The 14,620-nt window shown below is 39.6% G+C and overlaps 1 protein-coding gene across 1 annotated transcript in view; it reads left to right on the forward strand.

Moving 5' to 3' along the window:
- The window catches only part of PTPN5 (protein tyrosine phosphatase non-receptor type 5), a gene marked incomplete at its 3' end in the record, with an annotated part of 62,304 nt that extends 49,873 nt beyond the window's left edge, over positions 1-12,431 (forward strand). The window contains exons 11-13 of the mRNA XM_080346140.1: positions 4,114-4,274; positions 8,114-8,227; positions 12,338-12,431. Of these exons, the coding sequence (XP_080202266.1) occupies positions 4,114-4,274; positions 8,114-8,227; positions 12,338-12,431 (369 nt within the window). The remainder of the gene's footprint in view (positions 1-4,113; positions 4,275-8,113; positions 8,228-12,337) is intronic.
- Between the last annotated feature and the right edge of the window lie 2,189 nt (positions 12,432-14,620).

Genomic DNA, 14,620 nt, shown 5'->3' on the forward strand with positions numbered 1-14,620 from the left:
AACTAGCAAAAGGGTTTTGAATGTTGTTTACCTGTTTTCAGTTTCTCTCAGCAGTGGAACTGCTGGCCTGCTTGGCACTTGTCAGTGGTGTGGTAGCAGCACTTCTGTTCACCGTGGCTGACCCCTTTTAATAGGTACCATGCTAATTTATTCGTGGAGTGATTTAGTTGACTTTAAATATCTTTCCACTTCTAGACACTAAAACTGCTGATGACTTTTAAAAACACTTGCACCACAGCTTTCTCCATTTCTAAGCATTGGTATCTTTACAACTAATTGTATATGTAGTTTTACATACTAGTAACCATCCTATCATCTTGTAGATGGAGATTTAAACACAGGTTTAATTTTTTTAACTACTTAGATGCTACTTAGTCTAAAGTACCAGAGTCCTATTTTACAACTGTTTTCATTTCTAGGTTCTAGAATGTCAAGCTGCATGTTTTAAAAAAAATGATCTATTTACATAAACTTTATACATATTTCATCTACCAGATCTACTGCTGACCTCAGTATAACACCACAATTTCCTTCCAAGCTTAAGAACTCTCCTTTTATCCAACCAGTTTCAAGTCTCTTCAGCCATATGGTAATAGGCAGAAAGCCAGCAAATGAAATCCCATGTCTGGATTGAGAGTGTCTGGAATGTCTGTCACTCATGTTTTTGGCAAAGGCAGCAAGGAGAAAATCACAGTCCCTGACAAGTGGGAAATAAAAAAGTACAAGTATGTTGCAGACTTGCAGAGGTCTTAAGTACAATTTATCCAAAACACTACAGTGCAGCAGCAAGAATAACGCAGAGATTTATTCTGCTGGAATGCTGACATCTAACAGAACTGATCACTTTTTAGTTCTGGTGAGAAAACAAAATTTCCTCAATAAAAAACTACACTGTCTGCCAGAAGAGTTTTTTGTAATAGTTTTAAATTGTTGAGGATGGCATTTTAATTTTAAATTAATATTGCACTTTTTTTTTTTTTTTCAGCTTGACATTAACTTTAGAGATTTAGTTTGAAATGTTCTTCCTCATCCCTGCCTTCAATAAAAACAAAAAAACTTTCCCTCTATATTTCTGGAAGGAGATTTTATTCTCTCCCTATGGAAAGATAATTTTTATTCTCAGGTAATAGCCATTTCTGATCTCAGATGGGAATTGCAAAGGAGTTGCTTTTAATATTGGAGTTGCAGTAGCATATCTAAAACCCAGTATCACTCTAACAGGTGTTGCACAAAACATTAAAACAGTCCTGAAGAGCTTATATACAACAACAGAAGTGTAATAAGCCATACTCCCATCCCACAAGTACCTTTCATGCTAATACTCATCCCTGCAGAATGTTTTCTTCCAATAGCAACCTCTCAGTGTTTTCACAAATTCTCTTGTCCCTACTCAGTTCTTCCTTAGGTGAAGCTCTCCACATTAAAGAAGGAGCTTCAGAATTTAGTCAGATATGAATATATCTTTTCTGTATGTATAACTGTGGATCCCATGGGCGGAGGGGGAAAAAACAAAACAAAAAAACCACCAGCAAACTGAAAGCCAGATTATTTGTCAGAGTTGTCATAGTCAGTATGTTCAGGCACTAACAGAAAGGAAAAAACAGTAGCCAGGGTAGCAGAGTACAGTGAAGTCATAAGGAAAGAAGTACAGATACCACACATTTTTCACAATCATAGCCAGAAAAAAACCAAAAGTTTCCCTATCACAAATGATACAAAACCCTTTATTGGACATATACATCTCCAAGGATGTAGTTCCTTCCCTTCTCAAATAATTTTGATTTTTATTTTATTTTTTTTTTTTTAGCTCATGCTAGTTTTTCAGTTAAACACTGCTTTTGTTTTCAGTACTAGAGGGGCAGTGTCTCTTTCCTCCCACCCCTAAATGTCAGGACTGCTAAGTTTTAGAGCTGAAATAAAGATTCCACTTCTTAGGTTACCTTGCCTAGAGCTGTATATTTGTCATTGAGCAGCAATATTGGAGTTGTGGCTCTGGACATATATATGTTAAATGACTTGGCAGTGAAAAACCAGAGAAGCCATGAATTTATTCCTGTTTTCCCTTAAACAGGAGTGGTCAGAAATATGATACCACCACGAGAAATCTGTGATTACTGCGTGTGTTACAGGGTGGACTGTCATGGTTCTCTCAGAATAGGGGACTGGATTGGGCAAGCTTTAGGAACTTAGAAAATGCTCAGTCAATAGGGCAAGGCATGTTTTCCTTTCTTGAAGGAACCTGTCAGTGTCTAACCACTGACTCATGATCTCAGCAACAGTGTACATGAGATGGCAGACTTCAAACCATCAGTTAAATCTTGCTACCTCCTGGGTGTTCCCAAGTCCTCTCAGTCCCAGGGAAGCACCAATAGAGAATATTTTGTTCATCTCAAAACAGAAGTTTACAGAACCACAGAAATGAGGCTTCTCTAAGCAGAAGCATAAAACTGGTTAACAGCACAGACAGAACTAAAAACATTCAGAGTTCGTCATTAGAACTTCGGCTGTTTCTATCAAATGAGTGATTTTATGTAGTGATTCATGTTTTTCTTCAGATGAGACTTACTTTTCTCTCAGTATTACTGACAACATTATTATATTTTTTCACAACCCGCTTAAGAATCCAGTGTTTGTAACTTCTGTGGCTCACACTTGATCACACATTCAAAAGCAACTGTGTGTGTTTGTGCTTCAGAGCAGTGTTGAAACTCGATTAGATTTACTGTAGTGAGCGCAAGTACTATTCATGACAACTAATTATGCTCTCTTAAGCAGAATATCTTCTCACTAGGATAAATAATCTAAGGCCAGGCTCTGCGCTACTCTCTTTTCCTAAACTGAACTAAAAGTACTCTTAAGGTTCTGATGGCTGTGCTTCAATGAGCACTTTAAATACAGTATAAACTGGAAGAGCAGCTAAATGAAGCCCAGCCTCCCTTTGTCAAGCTCTCTTATTCCTACCTTTGTGCGATCTCCCATCTGCCCACACAAGCGTTTACCTGTGTGGTAAGCCAAAGGGGGAAACTTGATCTATCCATCTGAAAATTAATCCAGCATGAGAAGGAAAAGAGATTTGATCACTTCCTCAATCTAGTTCACTGTGAAGCTATGCAAAAGCTTTGTCAACCAAAGACCACTTTTAACATCTAGTGACTGACAATCATAGGGACTTAAGAGTATAGATGACAGAAACTGTTTCCAGATTTTTGTACCTGGTTCTTTAGAAACAGACAAATTTGTTCTTTTCTTCCTCTTCTCTTAAATTTTGCCAGCTATGTGTTTAAGGGAACATTGTGGAAGCTAACACTTCTGTTCCCGGACCTTTTCAAGATATTTGCTTAGCCCTATGCCAGCTGGCTTGTGTCATGGCTGAAAGGGTAATGCTGGTTCCCCAAGCTCCATGTTACTATTTGGCACCTTTAGAAATCAGGTGGAAGGATGTCAATTTGAACACACAAAATCAGAAGCACGCGGTGCTGCTTGGCACTCAGAAAAGATAATGACACATTTGCTATATTCATAGCCATGCTGAGACATGGAGAGAAATGGAATTTCTTTCTCTCAAAAAGCCCTGGACCGTAGCTGGATACAATTCCCACCCTCCAAAGTGTCTCTGAATTTCTCACCATGTCTAAGAGAAGAGTAGAATTGACAGAAAACTGATGTGAATCTGTCTGTCAGAAGAGATAGAAAAATAAGCTCCCATCTCTCTGCTTCATCTATCTAGCTATGAGAGACAGAGATATGGCTCCTGGCTCTCTGTCAAATACATTATGAAAGGATTTATGTCACAAGCACAGCTCTGGCTTTGCTGAATGAATCTGTCAAGAGGGAACAGACTGCCTGGAGTGTTTTGCACACAGCTCTTGGCACTAAAAGATCAGCATACTTTGGCGGGAGGATTATGTGTTTTCTTGAAGGCAGTTTACTGAAGTTCAGATGTGATATTTGAAATCCTGATTTCTGTGTTATGTGGCTTGCCTTTTGGATCTCCTGTTCTATTTAGCATTGATTTGCTAATCTCATTCTTAAAGGTAAGGCCAGATTTCAATATCAATTTACAACCAGGAGTTCTTTTAAAACTTTGTGGTGTTTGTCTTAACTGGATTACAGAAAGGAGAAGAAGTCAGAAACCTGAAACATTACTGGTACACGTCTTGGCCGGACCAGAAGACACCAGATCAAGCCCCTCCTCTGTTACAGCTAGTACTGGAAGTGGAGGAAGCAATGCAGAGTGCAGAAGAGAAGAATGCCCCAGTCATTGTTCACTGCAGGTACATAAATGTTGTGTCAGATTTCTAAGGACCCTTTTGCATGGAGTGGCAAAGTACAGATATTGTCATATTGGTCAACAGCTGGATATTTGGGGGATCTTGTCCAACTGCTTTTGAAATATGCTTGGAGTGTCTAAAATTTAATGACAATAATTTTCTATTACAAAATGTTGCATTTGGATACAGACTGAGCTTGAACACAGAAGCTGATGGTGGCTCAGTTACAAGTAAAAATAGTCTCATTTTATTTGCCTTACCAGTAATAATGCCTTTCATGATCTTAAAAGGGCCAGGTTACCAAAGATTAACATACTGTGAGTGGAACTGAGTAGGAAGACACATGCAGGCAGAAAAATGACAACATTGAACTTTAAGCTTCAAAACTCCCTGTTTTATAGATTCCTTCTTTGATTTTTAAAAAATCCTCGTTAGGCCAAAGACAATAATTTAAGTGTAATACATAAAACAGATAAAACAGTGGCAAAGCTGATTGCAGTAAGTACTAATCAACAGACAGGAAATGTATAAAATTGCTTCTGAAACTGGAATATCTGTGAAAAGCCCCTAGCAAAGATGAAAACTGCATATGTGGAAGAAGCAAAATCTTTACAGTGGTTTGAAGCCTGATGAGAAAATTGCAATTATCAATCACAGAGCAGAAAAAATAGATGAAGATAGATACTTCTGTCTTTAGAAAGATGTAGGATGATACACTTATCATTTGTAGACATGATGAAGTACATTCTCTTGTGCTACTAACTCAGGAATGTGTTAAGCAAGCTACTAACCATTATTAAATCAGCTATACTGGGTGATTTACATGTGAGAGTGTTGAAAAAAAATGGATCTGCAGGCTCTGAAGTTTACTATAACTGTGTTCAAGTTTTTGGAAAATTGGAGAAGTTCCAGGAGTATAAAAGCAAGTCCTATTTTGCCACTGTCTAGAAAGATTAAATGTGATTGAAAACTATGAGTCAGTTCTCAAAACAATTATTTCAGGTAAATAGTGGAAAGCCTGGTAAGTCATGCCGTAATCTTGTCAGGGTAATCCTCCATAGTTTCAATAAAATACATTTTTGCCAAATTAATCTTTGAGATTTTTGTAAGGAATTTTACCTAGTTTTGCATAGCGTTTTCCAGGAAATGGCAGGTGGTTGCTATCCAGAAGCCATAGGATCGTTCAATGGGAATGTTTTTAAAGAGACTCTTGACATGAATGGTTGGTAGCCTGGATTCATCAAAGATCAACCTATAAGCTGATATGGAGTTATCGCTGGTAAAATATTCATGTAATGCCACCTGTCCAGCTTTTCCTGCCTGTGTTTTAAAACAGATTTTGACAATTTTGAGAGAGTTCAGAGAAAAAAAACAAATGGTTTTTAAGAAGGTCCCCTTTGCCCTTGGAAATCTGTGACTCTATGATCTCCTTGAAGTATTATGGTATTTGCTGCAGGTAAAAATTCTGGTCACCATGTCGCTCTTGCTTTGCATACTTGTTTTGTCCTCTTGTATGCTGTCATCTCCATGAAATGATAACAATTTGTGGAGAAATGGGGGCATTTTTATTTGAAATAACTATTAAGAGACATGGTGATAGGATTTAGAAGTATTTTATGTGATAACTGTGAACTAGAACCCTTTCAGATTGTTCTCAGTTGCAGTCATTTTAGTTGAAGAAGGAATTTAATACATTGCCTCTAATTGAGGGTGCTATATGCAGCAAGCCACCAGACAAAACCAGAGTTATGTTGAGTATTGTAGCTCTTTTGGCTTTTGTGGGAGGTCCTCAGTAGAATATAATCACTGTGGTTTTGGCCTTCAGTGATGTAAAATAATGCACCATTAAGGAAAAAATAGATACAAACCTAATCATGAAGCCATTAGAATCATAGAATAATTTGGGTTGGAAGGCACCTTTAAAGATTATCTAGTCCAACCCACCTGCAATGAGCAGGGACACCTCCAAATAGAGCAGGTTGCTCAGAGCCCTGTCCAGTCTGGCCTGGAATGTCTCCAGGGATGGAGCATCTACCACCTCTCTGGGCAACCTCTTCCAATGTTTTACCACCTTCATTGTAAAAAATGTCTTCCTTATATCTAGTCTGCATCTAGCATCTCTCAGTTTAAAACCATTGTGCCTTGTCCTGTCACTACAGGCTCTACTAAAAAGTCTGTCCCCAACTTTCTTAGAAGTTCCTTTTTAAGTACTGAAAGGCTGCAATAAGCTCTCCCCAGAGACTTCTCTTTTCCAGGCTGAATAGCCCCAACTCTCTCAACCTGACCTCATAGCAGAGCTGTTCCAGCCCTCTGATCATTTTTTGACCCTATTCTTAAAAGCAGCGTCATATTAAAGGCAGGCTAGCAGTCCTTTTGAGGTCTTGTGGATAATGCATCACTCTTGGGCAGTCTTGGAAAGGTTGTGGCTTGGTCTTCTCCACTGAAACACCTGCAGCTTGTCCTGGGACAAGTGCTGCCTCAGTGCTGTTTGCTTTATCTAATAATATATGTTGTTCCCTCCATTTACGAACACTCTGAGGTCTATGGATGGGAATTAGTATACAGGAGCTGTGTACTGTGGTCTATTTGGTTATGGCATAAATTGGAAGATGAATGGCCTTTTTTTATTACCATTGATATATGTCCATATGCAGCAAATAGTCCTCTGAATCCCTGAAATATTTGAAGTATTGATGAACAAACTAGATGTAGTAAAGAAAACAGAAGTGAGGACATGAGGTCCAGAGAGTTTCATGGACCAAAATTTTAAGTCAGGGAGGTACCTCCATCACCTTTATTTGAAGACTGAGATGAGTTCTTGGTAAGATCCCCAAAACTTCCACAGAATTGCCTTGATCACTCAGTAGTAAAAGTTAAAACAATTCCAGTGTAGCTGTTTCCCTAATGAGCATAAATGCAGCTTATAAAACCTGTTTGTACAGTCAAACAGTATTAGGACTTTGTAAGCACCAGCTAACTGCAAACTCCATTGTTGCCTGTACATTTTTCACCAGTGTCTTTGTATTATGACTTCAGTGCAATTTAAATGGAGGCAGGATTTCTTGCAGTTGTGTCAAGTAATTATTCCTGAGAATGCTCACTTAATTATTTAATGTATAAGAAGTGCTGTAAGCTTTCACTGCTAGCTTTTTATTAGGTGATAAGAAGAATTAACAACTTTGATGGCACCGTGCCTTTGACAATAAAATCAATTCTGGTCATTAAGCAGGGACTGAATCAGATACGAAGGTGTTCAGGGAAGACAAATTTCTTTATTCATGAATTTATTGTATCCTACTGATTCAGAGAATTACTGGATTGTAGATCTGATCTGCAAATGGCATCACACTTACCGTATTGCTTTTAACTCTAATTATTTAAGCAAGGGGTTTGTTGGGTTTTTTTTTGCTGTACCTGTGATTGAAAATAGCTTTCAAAGAAGCTGTTAGGATTAAGAATCTAAAAGCAAAGGTTGCCTTCAGAGCAAGGGTTGACCTCAAACCAAGTCTAAGAAATACTGTTTCACTGTTATTTTCAATGGTTCAGTGACAAGTTCAATGACATATCAGATCAAACAGTACCTAGCAGTCCATTTTTTAGCACTGTACATGCAGCGTTCATCCTTTTGCTGCAAGCGGCTCACACTTAATTGGATTGTCCCAAAGAAGTTGGTATCTTTTCCTAGTTATGGCTTTATATTTGCCAGCACTCACCTAACCAAGGTTGGAGGGAGGCAAGGGGTAATGGGTTGTGGTTGCTGGTTTAATGGTGCTCATTTAACAAGAACGTTCCAAAGCTGTTCTAACATCTCCACTGCCTCTTTCTGCTTTTCCCTCCCTTAGTGCAGGCATCGGGAGGACTGGCTGCTTTATTGCAACTAGTGTCTGTTGTAAACAGCTGAAGAGCGAGGGCATAGTTGACATATTGCGAACAGCCTGCCAGTTACGGTTAGACAGGTAAGAAAGCCTGTTTCCTTTCCAGGAAAAAAATAAAACAATCTTTACTTAAGGAGAAACAAATTGGAAGAGGGGAGAAACAAAGGCAAATGGAGGCCGAGAGAAAACATTCCTAGAAGGAAGTTTTCCTATTCTAAGCAGTTCTAACTTTGATCTTTGCCTATTTTATGAGAAGCAAATCTTGATTAATAACCCTAGAACTGAGCTAGATTCACAGCTGGTATCAAAACCTGCGTGGCTGTGCAGCTGCATAGCTCAATGCAGCAAGGGATGACCTTTCACCAGCTGGGGAGTTGACCCTGCATTCTTACAAAAGCAAAGGCTCAAAGGTCTGCTGTACTTAAGTTCAGAGGCACAGATCAGCACTTTTCTCCCAAAAGGAGTAAAGAAAACTGGCCTTGCGTAGTTGGAACTGTGAGCACTGTTGGGAGGGCATGGCTGCTTGGGACTTTGTGGGGAGGAGGAGAGCATGCACAGTGTGGAGTGTTTGCAGACATATAAAAGGAGCTGTGAAAATCTCCAGAAATTCAATGGTTTCCAGTTAAGCATTTCTTAACACACCACCCTGAGTTTGATTATGAAGTAAACAGACTTGAATTTTGCACCAGATATGTTATTTTTCCTCTCCCACTGGTTTCAAGTGCCATCAAAACATATCTCAGTGCTCTCTCTAATCATAATGATAAATGTAGTCGGGGGAAGAGATGTCACGAAAAACATACCAAAGATTTTTCTGAGGGGAAAAAAAAAAAAAGAAAAGAACCTCAACCCCATGCTGAACTTTATTGCAGAGAAATTATGCTCAGTGGGAGGCAGAAAATGAAATGCTTGCTGCTGTGCTGAGGCTCTGATATGCAGGGATCCGCAGGGGCCTGGAGGTTTGGCTATTTCCATGTATTTCAGGCCAGACAAAGAAGGGCTTATTGATAAAAAGAAAACCAGAATAAGAGTAGTGATTGCTGATTATCCATGGCCCAGTGGAATATCTGTCTGGATCTGAAGTATCTTGTCTCTGTGACTAGTGTTACATAGGAAAATAGCCATACAAATGGAGGTCGAAGACACCTGCTTCTGCTTACAAATGTGCTTGTTACAGAAAGCCAATTAAAAATACTGGCTTTGCAGGGAGAGGGGAACTGGCAGTCATTTGCCAAGGCTGGAGAGGGGCGATCACACTTAAAGGATGCCATGAAGGAAAAGGAAGTCTGCAGAGTCCTTTGTAGCTGCCATGTACCTCTCAGGGGTGGGACAGAATAGGAAAAGGCCAGTTAAATGTCATGGGAGAAAAATGCTCAAGATAGAAAGAAAACAAATCACCATCCTCACTACTGAAGAGCATGGTTTCATCTAGGAGTGAAAAATGGGGTTTGTAGTCTCTTGGAAGTCATGCTGCCATCCACTAATGTCATTAAACCCTCACAGAAGCTGTGAGTGACTTCAAACGCAGTGTGAGGGGATGAGACAGTGTCCTAGCAGCTATAGGAAGGAAGACCTTCTCCATCTCTTTCTCCTGTCTGGCAGTTACTGGCTAGGGAAAATAGGGTGGATGGGAAGGAGTCACCAGGGACTTAGGGAAAGAGGATTGGATGCAGTCCAGAGCAGACGTGTAAAGGAATGCACGTCGCAGGGCTTGACATTAGCCCTGAGAACTGCTTTTGAGGTTGCTGTGGGGATGAAGGGCAAAAATGTTTCTTTCCCTTCATTCCCGTACAGATCTCTTAGAAAAATCCTGTGCGCTGGGCTTTGCACCAGTGGTCAACAGTTGGTCATAAATAACCTAGTATGAATAAGGGGAGGAAGTGGTCATTCCTGCATCCTTCTCACAATGCTGAGAGATATTTGCTGTCCTTTTCAGCACTGCAACTCAGATTTGAAAGGTTTCTGTGGCAAATAGAGGTGAAAACATAATTTCTCTATTCTGTGTCAAAGCCTGGACAGTGAACACATGTCATGGTGTGCATGTGTGTGGGAAGAGGAGAAAGCCAGCACATAGCAGGGAAGCAGATAAGAAGGGAAATAATTTCCTGTGGTCTGAAACTCGATGGCCACCCTAGTGCTTCTGTTGCTACAACTTCAGGGTGCAACCTCAAAGTTAATGGAATTGCATGGGAAGTAATTGCCAGAGATGACTAACGTTCCTTGTGTGTCATGGACTGACATAAATATATATCAGTGCTGTGTGCAGCACAGAAGAACTCAGAAACACATCAACTGTGAGACTGCATTATGTAGAGCAGATGGGAAGGAGATGCTCAGCTAGGAAGTAGTTTCTTTTGAAACTCCAGTGTGGGTTTCCCACCTTTGCTGATTGATGAGAGGTTGGAGCATGGGTCCCTACCCTTCCCTGCTCATTGTCAAGTGTTATTTCAGTCAGCTGCTTATCAAAATAACTGTAAGAGGTTGAAGCAGGAGGTTGTCTTCCTCATGCCTCTGCTTCTTACTGGTATGTTTACTGCGTGAGCCACAATTAATCACAGAATCACAGTATGTTTGGGATTAGAAGGGACCTCAAAAGATCATCTAGTCCGACCCCCCTGCTGGAGCAGGAACGCCTAGATGAGGTTACACAGGAATGTGTCCAAGCAGGTTTTGAATGTCTCTAAAGAAGGAGACTCCACAACCTCCCTGGGCAGCCTTGTTCCAGTGTTGTGTCACCCTCACTGTGAAGAAGTTTCTTCTCATATTTAAGTGGAACCTCCTGTATTCCAGTTTGTACGCATTGCCCCTTGTCTTATCATCAGTTGTCACCGAGAAGAGCCTGGCTCCATCCTTGTGACACTCACCCTTTATACATTATAAACATTAATGAGGTCACCCCTCAGTCTCCTCTTCTCCAAGCTAAAGAGATCCAGCTCCCTCAGCCTTTCCTTATAAGGGAAATGCTCCACTCCACAATTTTTAAGATGGACCCCATAGAAGAGGGCAGTCCCTATGGAAGGTGCTAGCAGTCTGCTGTCCCTTTGGCTAGAGGAAGCAACTTTTCATTAATTTCCTTTGGTGAAGGTTTCTGAGGGAATGTACCACATACGCTCTTCCTCAGACTGACGCAGTCTGCTTGGCTCTGGTCACCCTTGGGTTCCTGTGTTCCTCAGCATCACTTCTCATTTCAGCCTCCTTTTGCATTGTGTTCCTGGGATCTGTGTACCAGCACCAACGCTGGCACGATTCTGCATCCACCTTCTGTGAATTTGAGCCATGGGGTTTAATTATTTTCATAATAGATTATCAAGAGGTCATATCACTGATGAGGTACTCTTAGCAGAATTTTGAGTGTCAGTAAAATCTGCTTAAAATGGACAACTTTATCCTTGTTGTGCATTTGTCTTCCACTATAGTACTTATGTGTTGATTAATATGCTACTTGCAGAAATACACAGACTAATGAGACATGAAAAGCAAATTGTTTCTGCTCCTGCTTGCATTTCCTTTCAGGTTTGCAGTTTTAAAGAGAACAGTGAAAGCTCAAATAAAAGCTGAACCAAAACAGATTTCTGTGCTGGGAATTTTTACTGATGAAAGTGTGCAGTTATAAATCTGAATTGTCTTTTGTTAAAGTTCCATTGTGTGTTCTAAAATCCTGTTGGCCATCCCCTAGTTCCGTGGTGAACTTGGCATGGGGGAAAGAGCAGGAAAGTTGTATGCTGCACTGGTTATCTGGGCTGGCCTGGCCAAGCCCTCTATAGTCCTGAATTCAGTCTCTAGTGCAGCTCTGAATTCTTGGATAAGCTATTCCCCCTGCTCCCAACTATCCCTCTAGAGCTTTGAGGTAGGAGTTGCTTTTCATGGTGTTTACAATGGTACTTGGAGAATGGTGCTCCTGTAATATGAATGTACCTTACTGGATGAGGGCCTCTGCCAAGAAAAATGAAGGTAAAGCCCATGCCTGTTCTGACTACCTTCTGTTCCTTGGGTAGCAGAGGCTTTCAAAATGAAGCTTGAGGTCAGACTGCCAGCCAGCTGCAATCAACGGATGCTTTTCACTCATTTCGGAAAGTTTTGGGATAGACCTTTTGTATGTAACGTAAGCCTCATGTTAGATGTGCCATTTCCTCATATGTTTGCATGTAATAAGGCTGCTGTTTCCCTCCCCTTTTTTTCTTTCCTTTTCAGGGGAGGAATGATCCAGACTTGTGAACAGTATCAATTTGTGCATCATGTCATGAGCTTGTACGGAAAACAGCTTTCTAGAGCAGCAGAAGAATAAGTGTTCATGATATTCCTAAAGGCTAAAACCAAGAGAGCTTTTGACTGCATTCAGATGTGTTTCAGATCTGATAAGAGACACATGGTAACCTGGCTGTCTTAGCTGGAAAAAATATATTGGTTTACTTTGATATTGCTTTTATGCTCTTGTTTGCATTGACATTTAAGAGCTGAGGTACGCCTTGTCTTAAACATACATGACAGGACATAATCTTCACCAAAAAAAGGCTTATTTATACTGTAAATAAGAATACTAGCTTCATTTGTTACAAAAGCAACACAAAAAAAATCAGGAAAAAAAAATCCACTGTCTTCAGTTTGCTATTTTTAAAAGATCATTGCTAATATATCCAAATACAGTGTGAAACTTTTTGAATTGTCATGCTGAAATGTGCCGTATGTTGATTAAGCTTGAAAGTAACTTTTTGCCTCTTTCTGATTGTTTTTACATATAAAATTACCGAATACTGTGTGTATCGTAAACCTTCTGAGCCTCTGTGTTGGGAGATTCAAGTAGATTCACATTGAAATGATGTTTCACACATCATGTTTGCTTGTTTATTTTTCCTAAAGCAGTCCACCACTATTGTTACCAGAACTAAGGGGAAGAAAATATTTCAATGATGTGAGTCAAATTCTTAGCTGCAGTTCTTACCAGCAGTGTACTCCAGTATCATGACAGCTGGGTGAATCTGAGGTGAACAGTAAAAGTTAATCTGAAAAGAAATTCTTTACACTTTTTCTTGTCAATATTCTGGCATCTCAGTCTACAACCAGATTTGATTTTTGTAAATAGTTTTTCTTTTTATGTAGTCAGACCACAATCCGAATACAATTTTCCAGGAAATCTGAGGTTTAAAATCAGGTGAGGAATTTTGTGACTTGAATTTATCTTTATTAAAAATGTAGTAATAAAATCACTTGTATTATATGAAGTTAAACTGGTTTCAAAGCTTTGCAGGTGGCCAGGTGCCTAGTGCTCATTAAAATTAATGCAAATCCTATAGGCAGCTTAAAAAAAATATCAGTCTGAATGTGTTGGCTGTTTTTTGATAAATTTGCCCTCAATCCAAATTTAGACAATCATTTAGTCCATTCTAATCACTAGTCTGGGCAGCAGTGTTTAGTTTTCAATAATACAGACTGCTGCCCAATGCTTTTATTTTTAGACCTCGGTCAGGCTGTGAAGACTGGAGTTTGTGTTTAGTGCTTAGAGGTAAGCACGTGTTTAAGTGCTTTGTTGAGCAGAGAAAAATTGAGGTATGCAGGACCCTTAACATGAAAGATAAATGTTTTGTGAATAGAAGCTGTAATGATCTACTAAAAATATTTTTACTTCTCTTTATTTATAACAATAACCAAAACCCACAGCTTTTATTAGTGCAGGAGATTCTGAGAATTTACTGCACTTCCTAGTCAGGAGAAGGTAAAGCAGCTCTCAGAACAATAAGGGCTGATCCTGCTTCCACTGAGGTTTTGCCGTTGACGTCAGTAGGTGCAGGTTTGTAGGGCCTGAAGTGTTATGCCTACAATTTCATCACTGTGGGGAAAGTTTCCCAATATTGCAGTACACATCCTTTGTGTTTATTCTGTATCCATGAACCTGTAAAAATCCTGTCAGCAGGGTTTGCATGAATGTGTGGCAAAATGTGTTATCTTTAAATCACTTGATTTTATTGCTGTATTTAAAATATTTCCTTCAGTGAGAAGCTAGCTGGAAGAACTGGCATTCTTTTTAAAAATACTGGTGGTAGTCATTAAATAGAGCAATAAACTTAAGCTTTTGAGCATAACATGACTGTTAGTTTTATGTAAACCTTGCTAGCTGTATTCTCTCCATTGCTACCAGTTCATTTGAAGGGATAACACTATTCCATCTAAGCACTCCTTAGAAATAACAAAAGCACCGCTGACGTTCTGAATAATATTGTAAGTGGAATTCCCTATAAATGTTGTTTTCAGCAGTTTGGTGCCCTACAGTGTGAAAACCGACTCAGTGAATAAAATTACGTCTTCTGTCACCAGGTTCCTGTGCATCTGCTGAAGAATATTTGTTGATGATTGATAGGATTGTGCATATAGCAGCGAAGTTCAATGTGTAAGTTACCTCCTGTACAAGGACACTTTCTTAGATGAGAATTGCTTTATGGCAAACAAGGTATAAAGGGCTCTAAGGTAGTGACTTTTGAG

The sequence above is a fragment of the Nesoenas mayeri genome (genome assembly GCF_963082525.1).
Source record: "Nesoenas mayeri genome assembly, chromosome: 5".
NCBI classification, from domain to species: Eukaryota; Metazoa; Chordata; class Aves; order Columbiformes; family Columbidae; genus Nesoenas; species Nesoenas mayeri.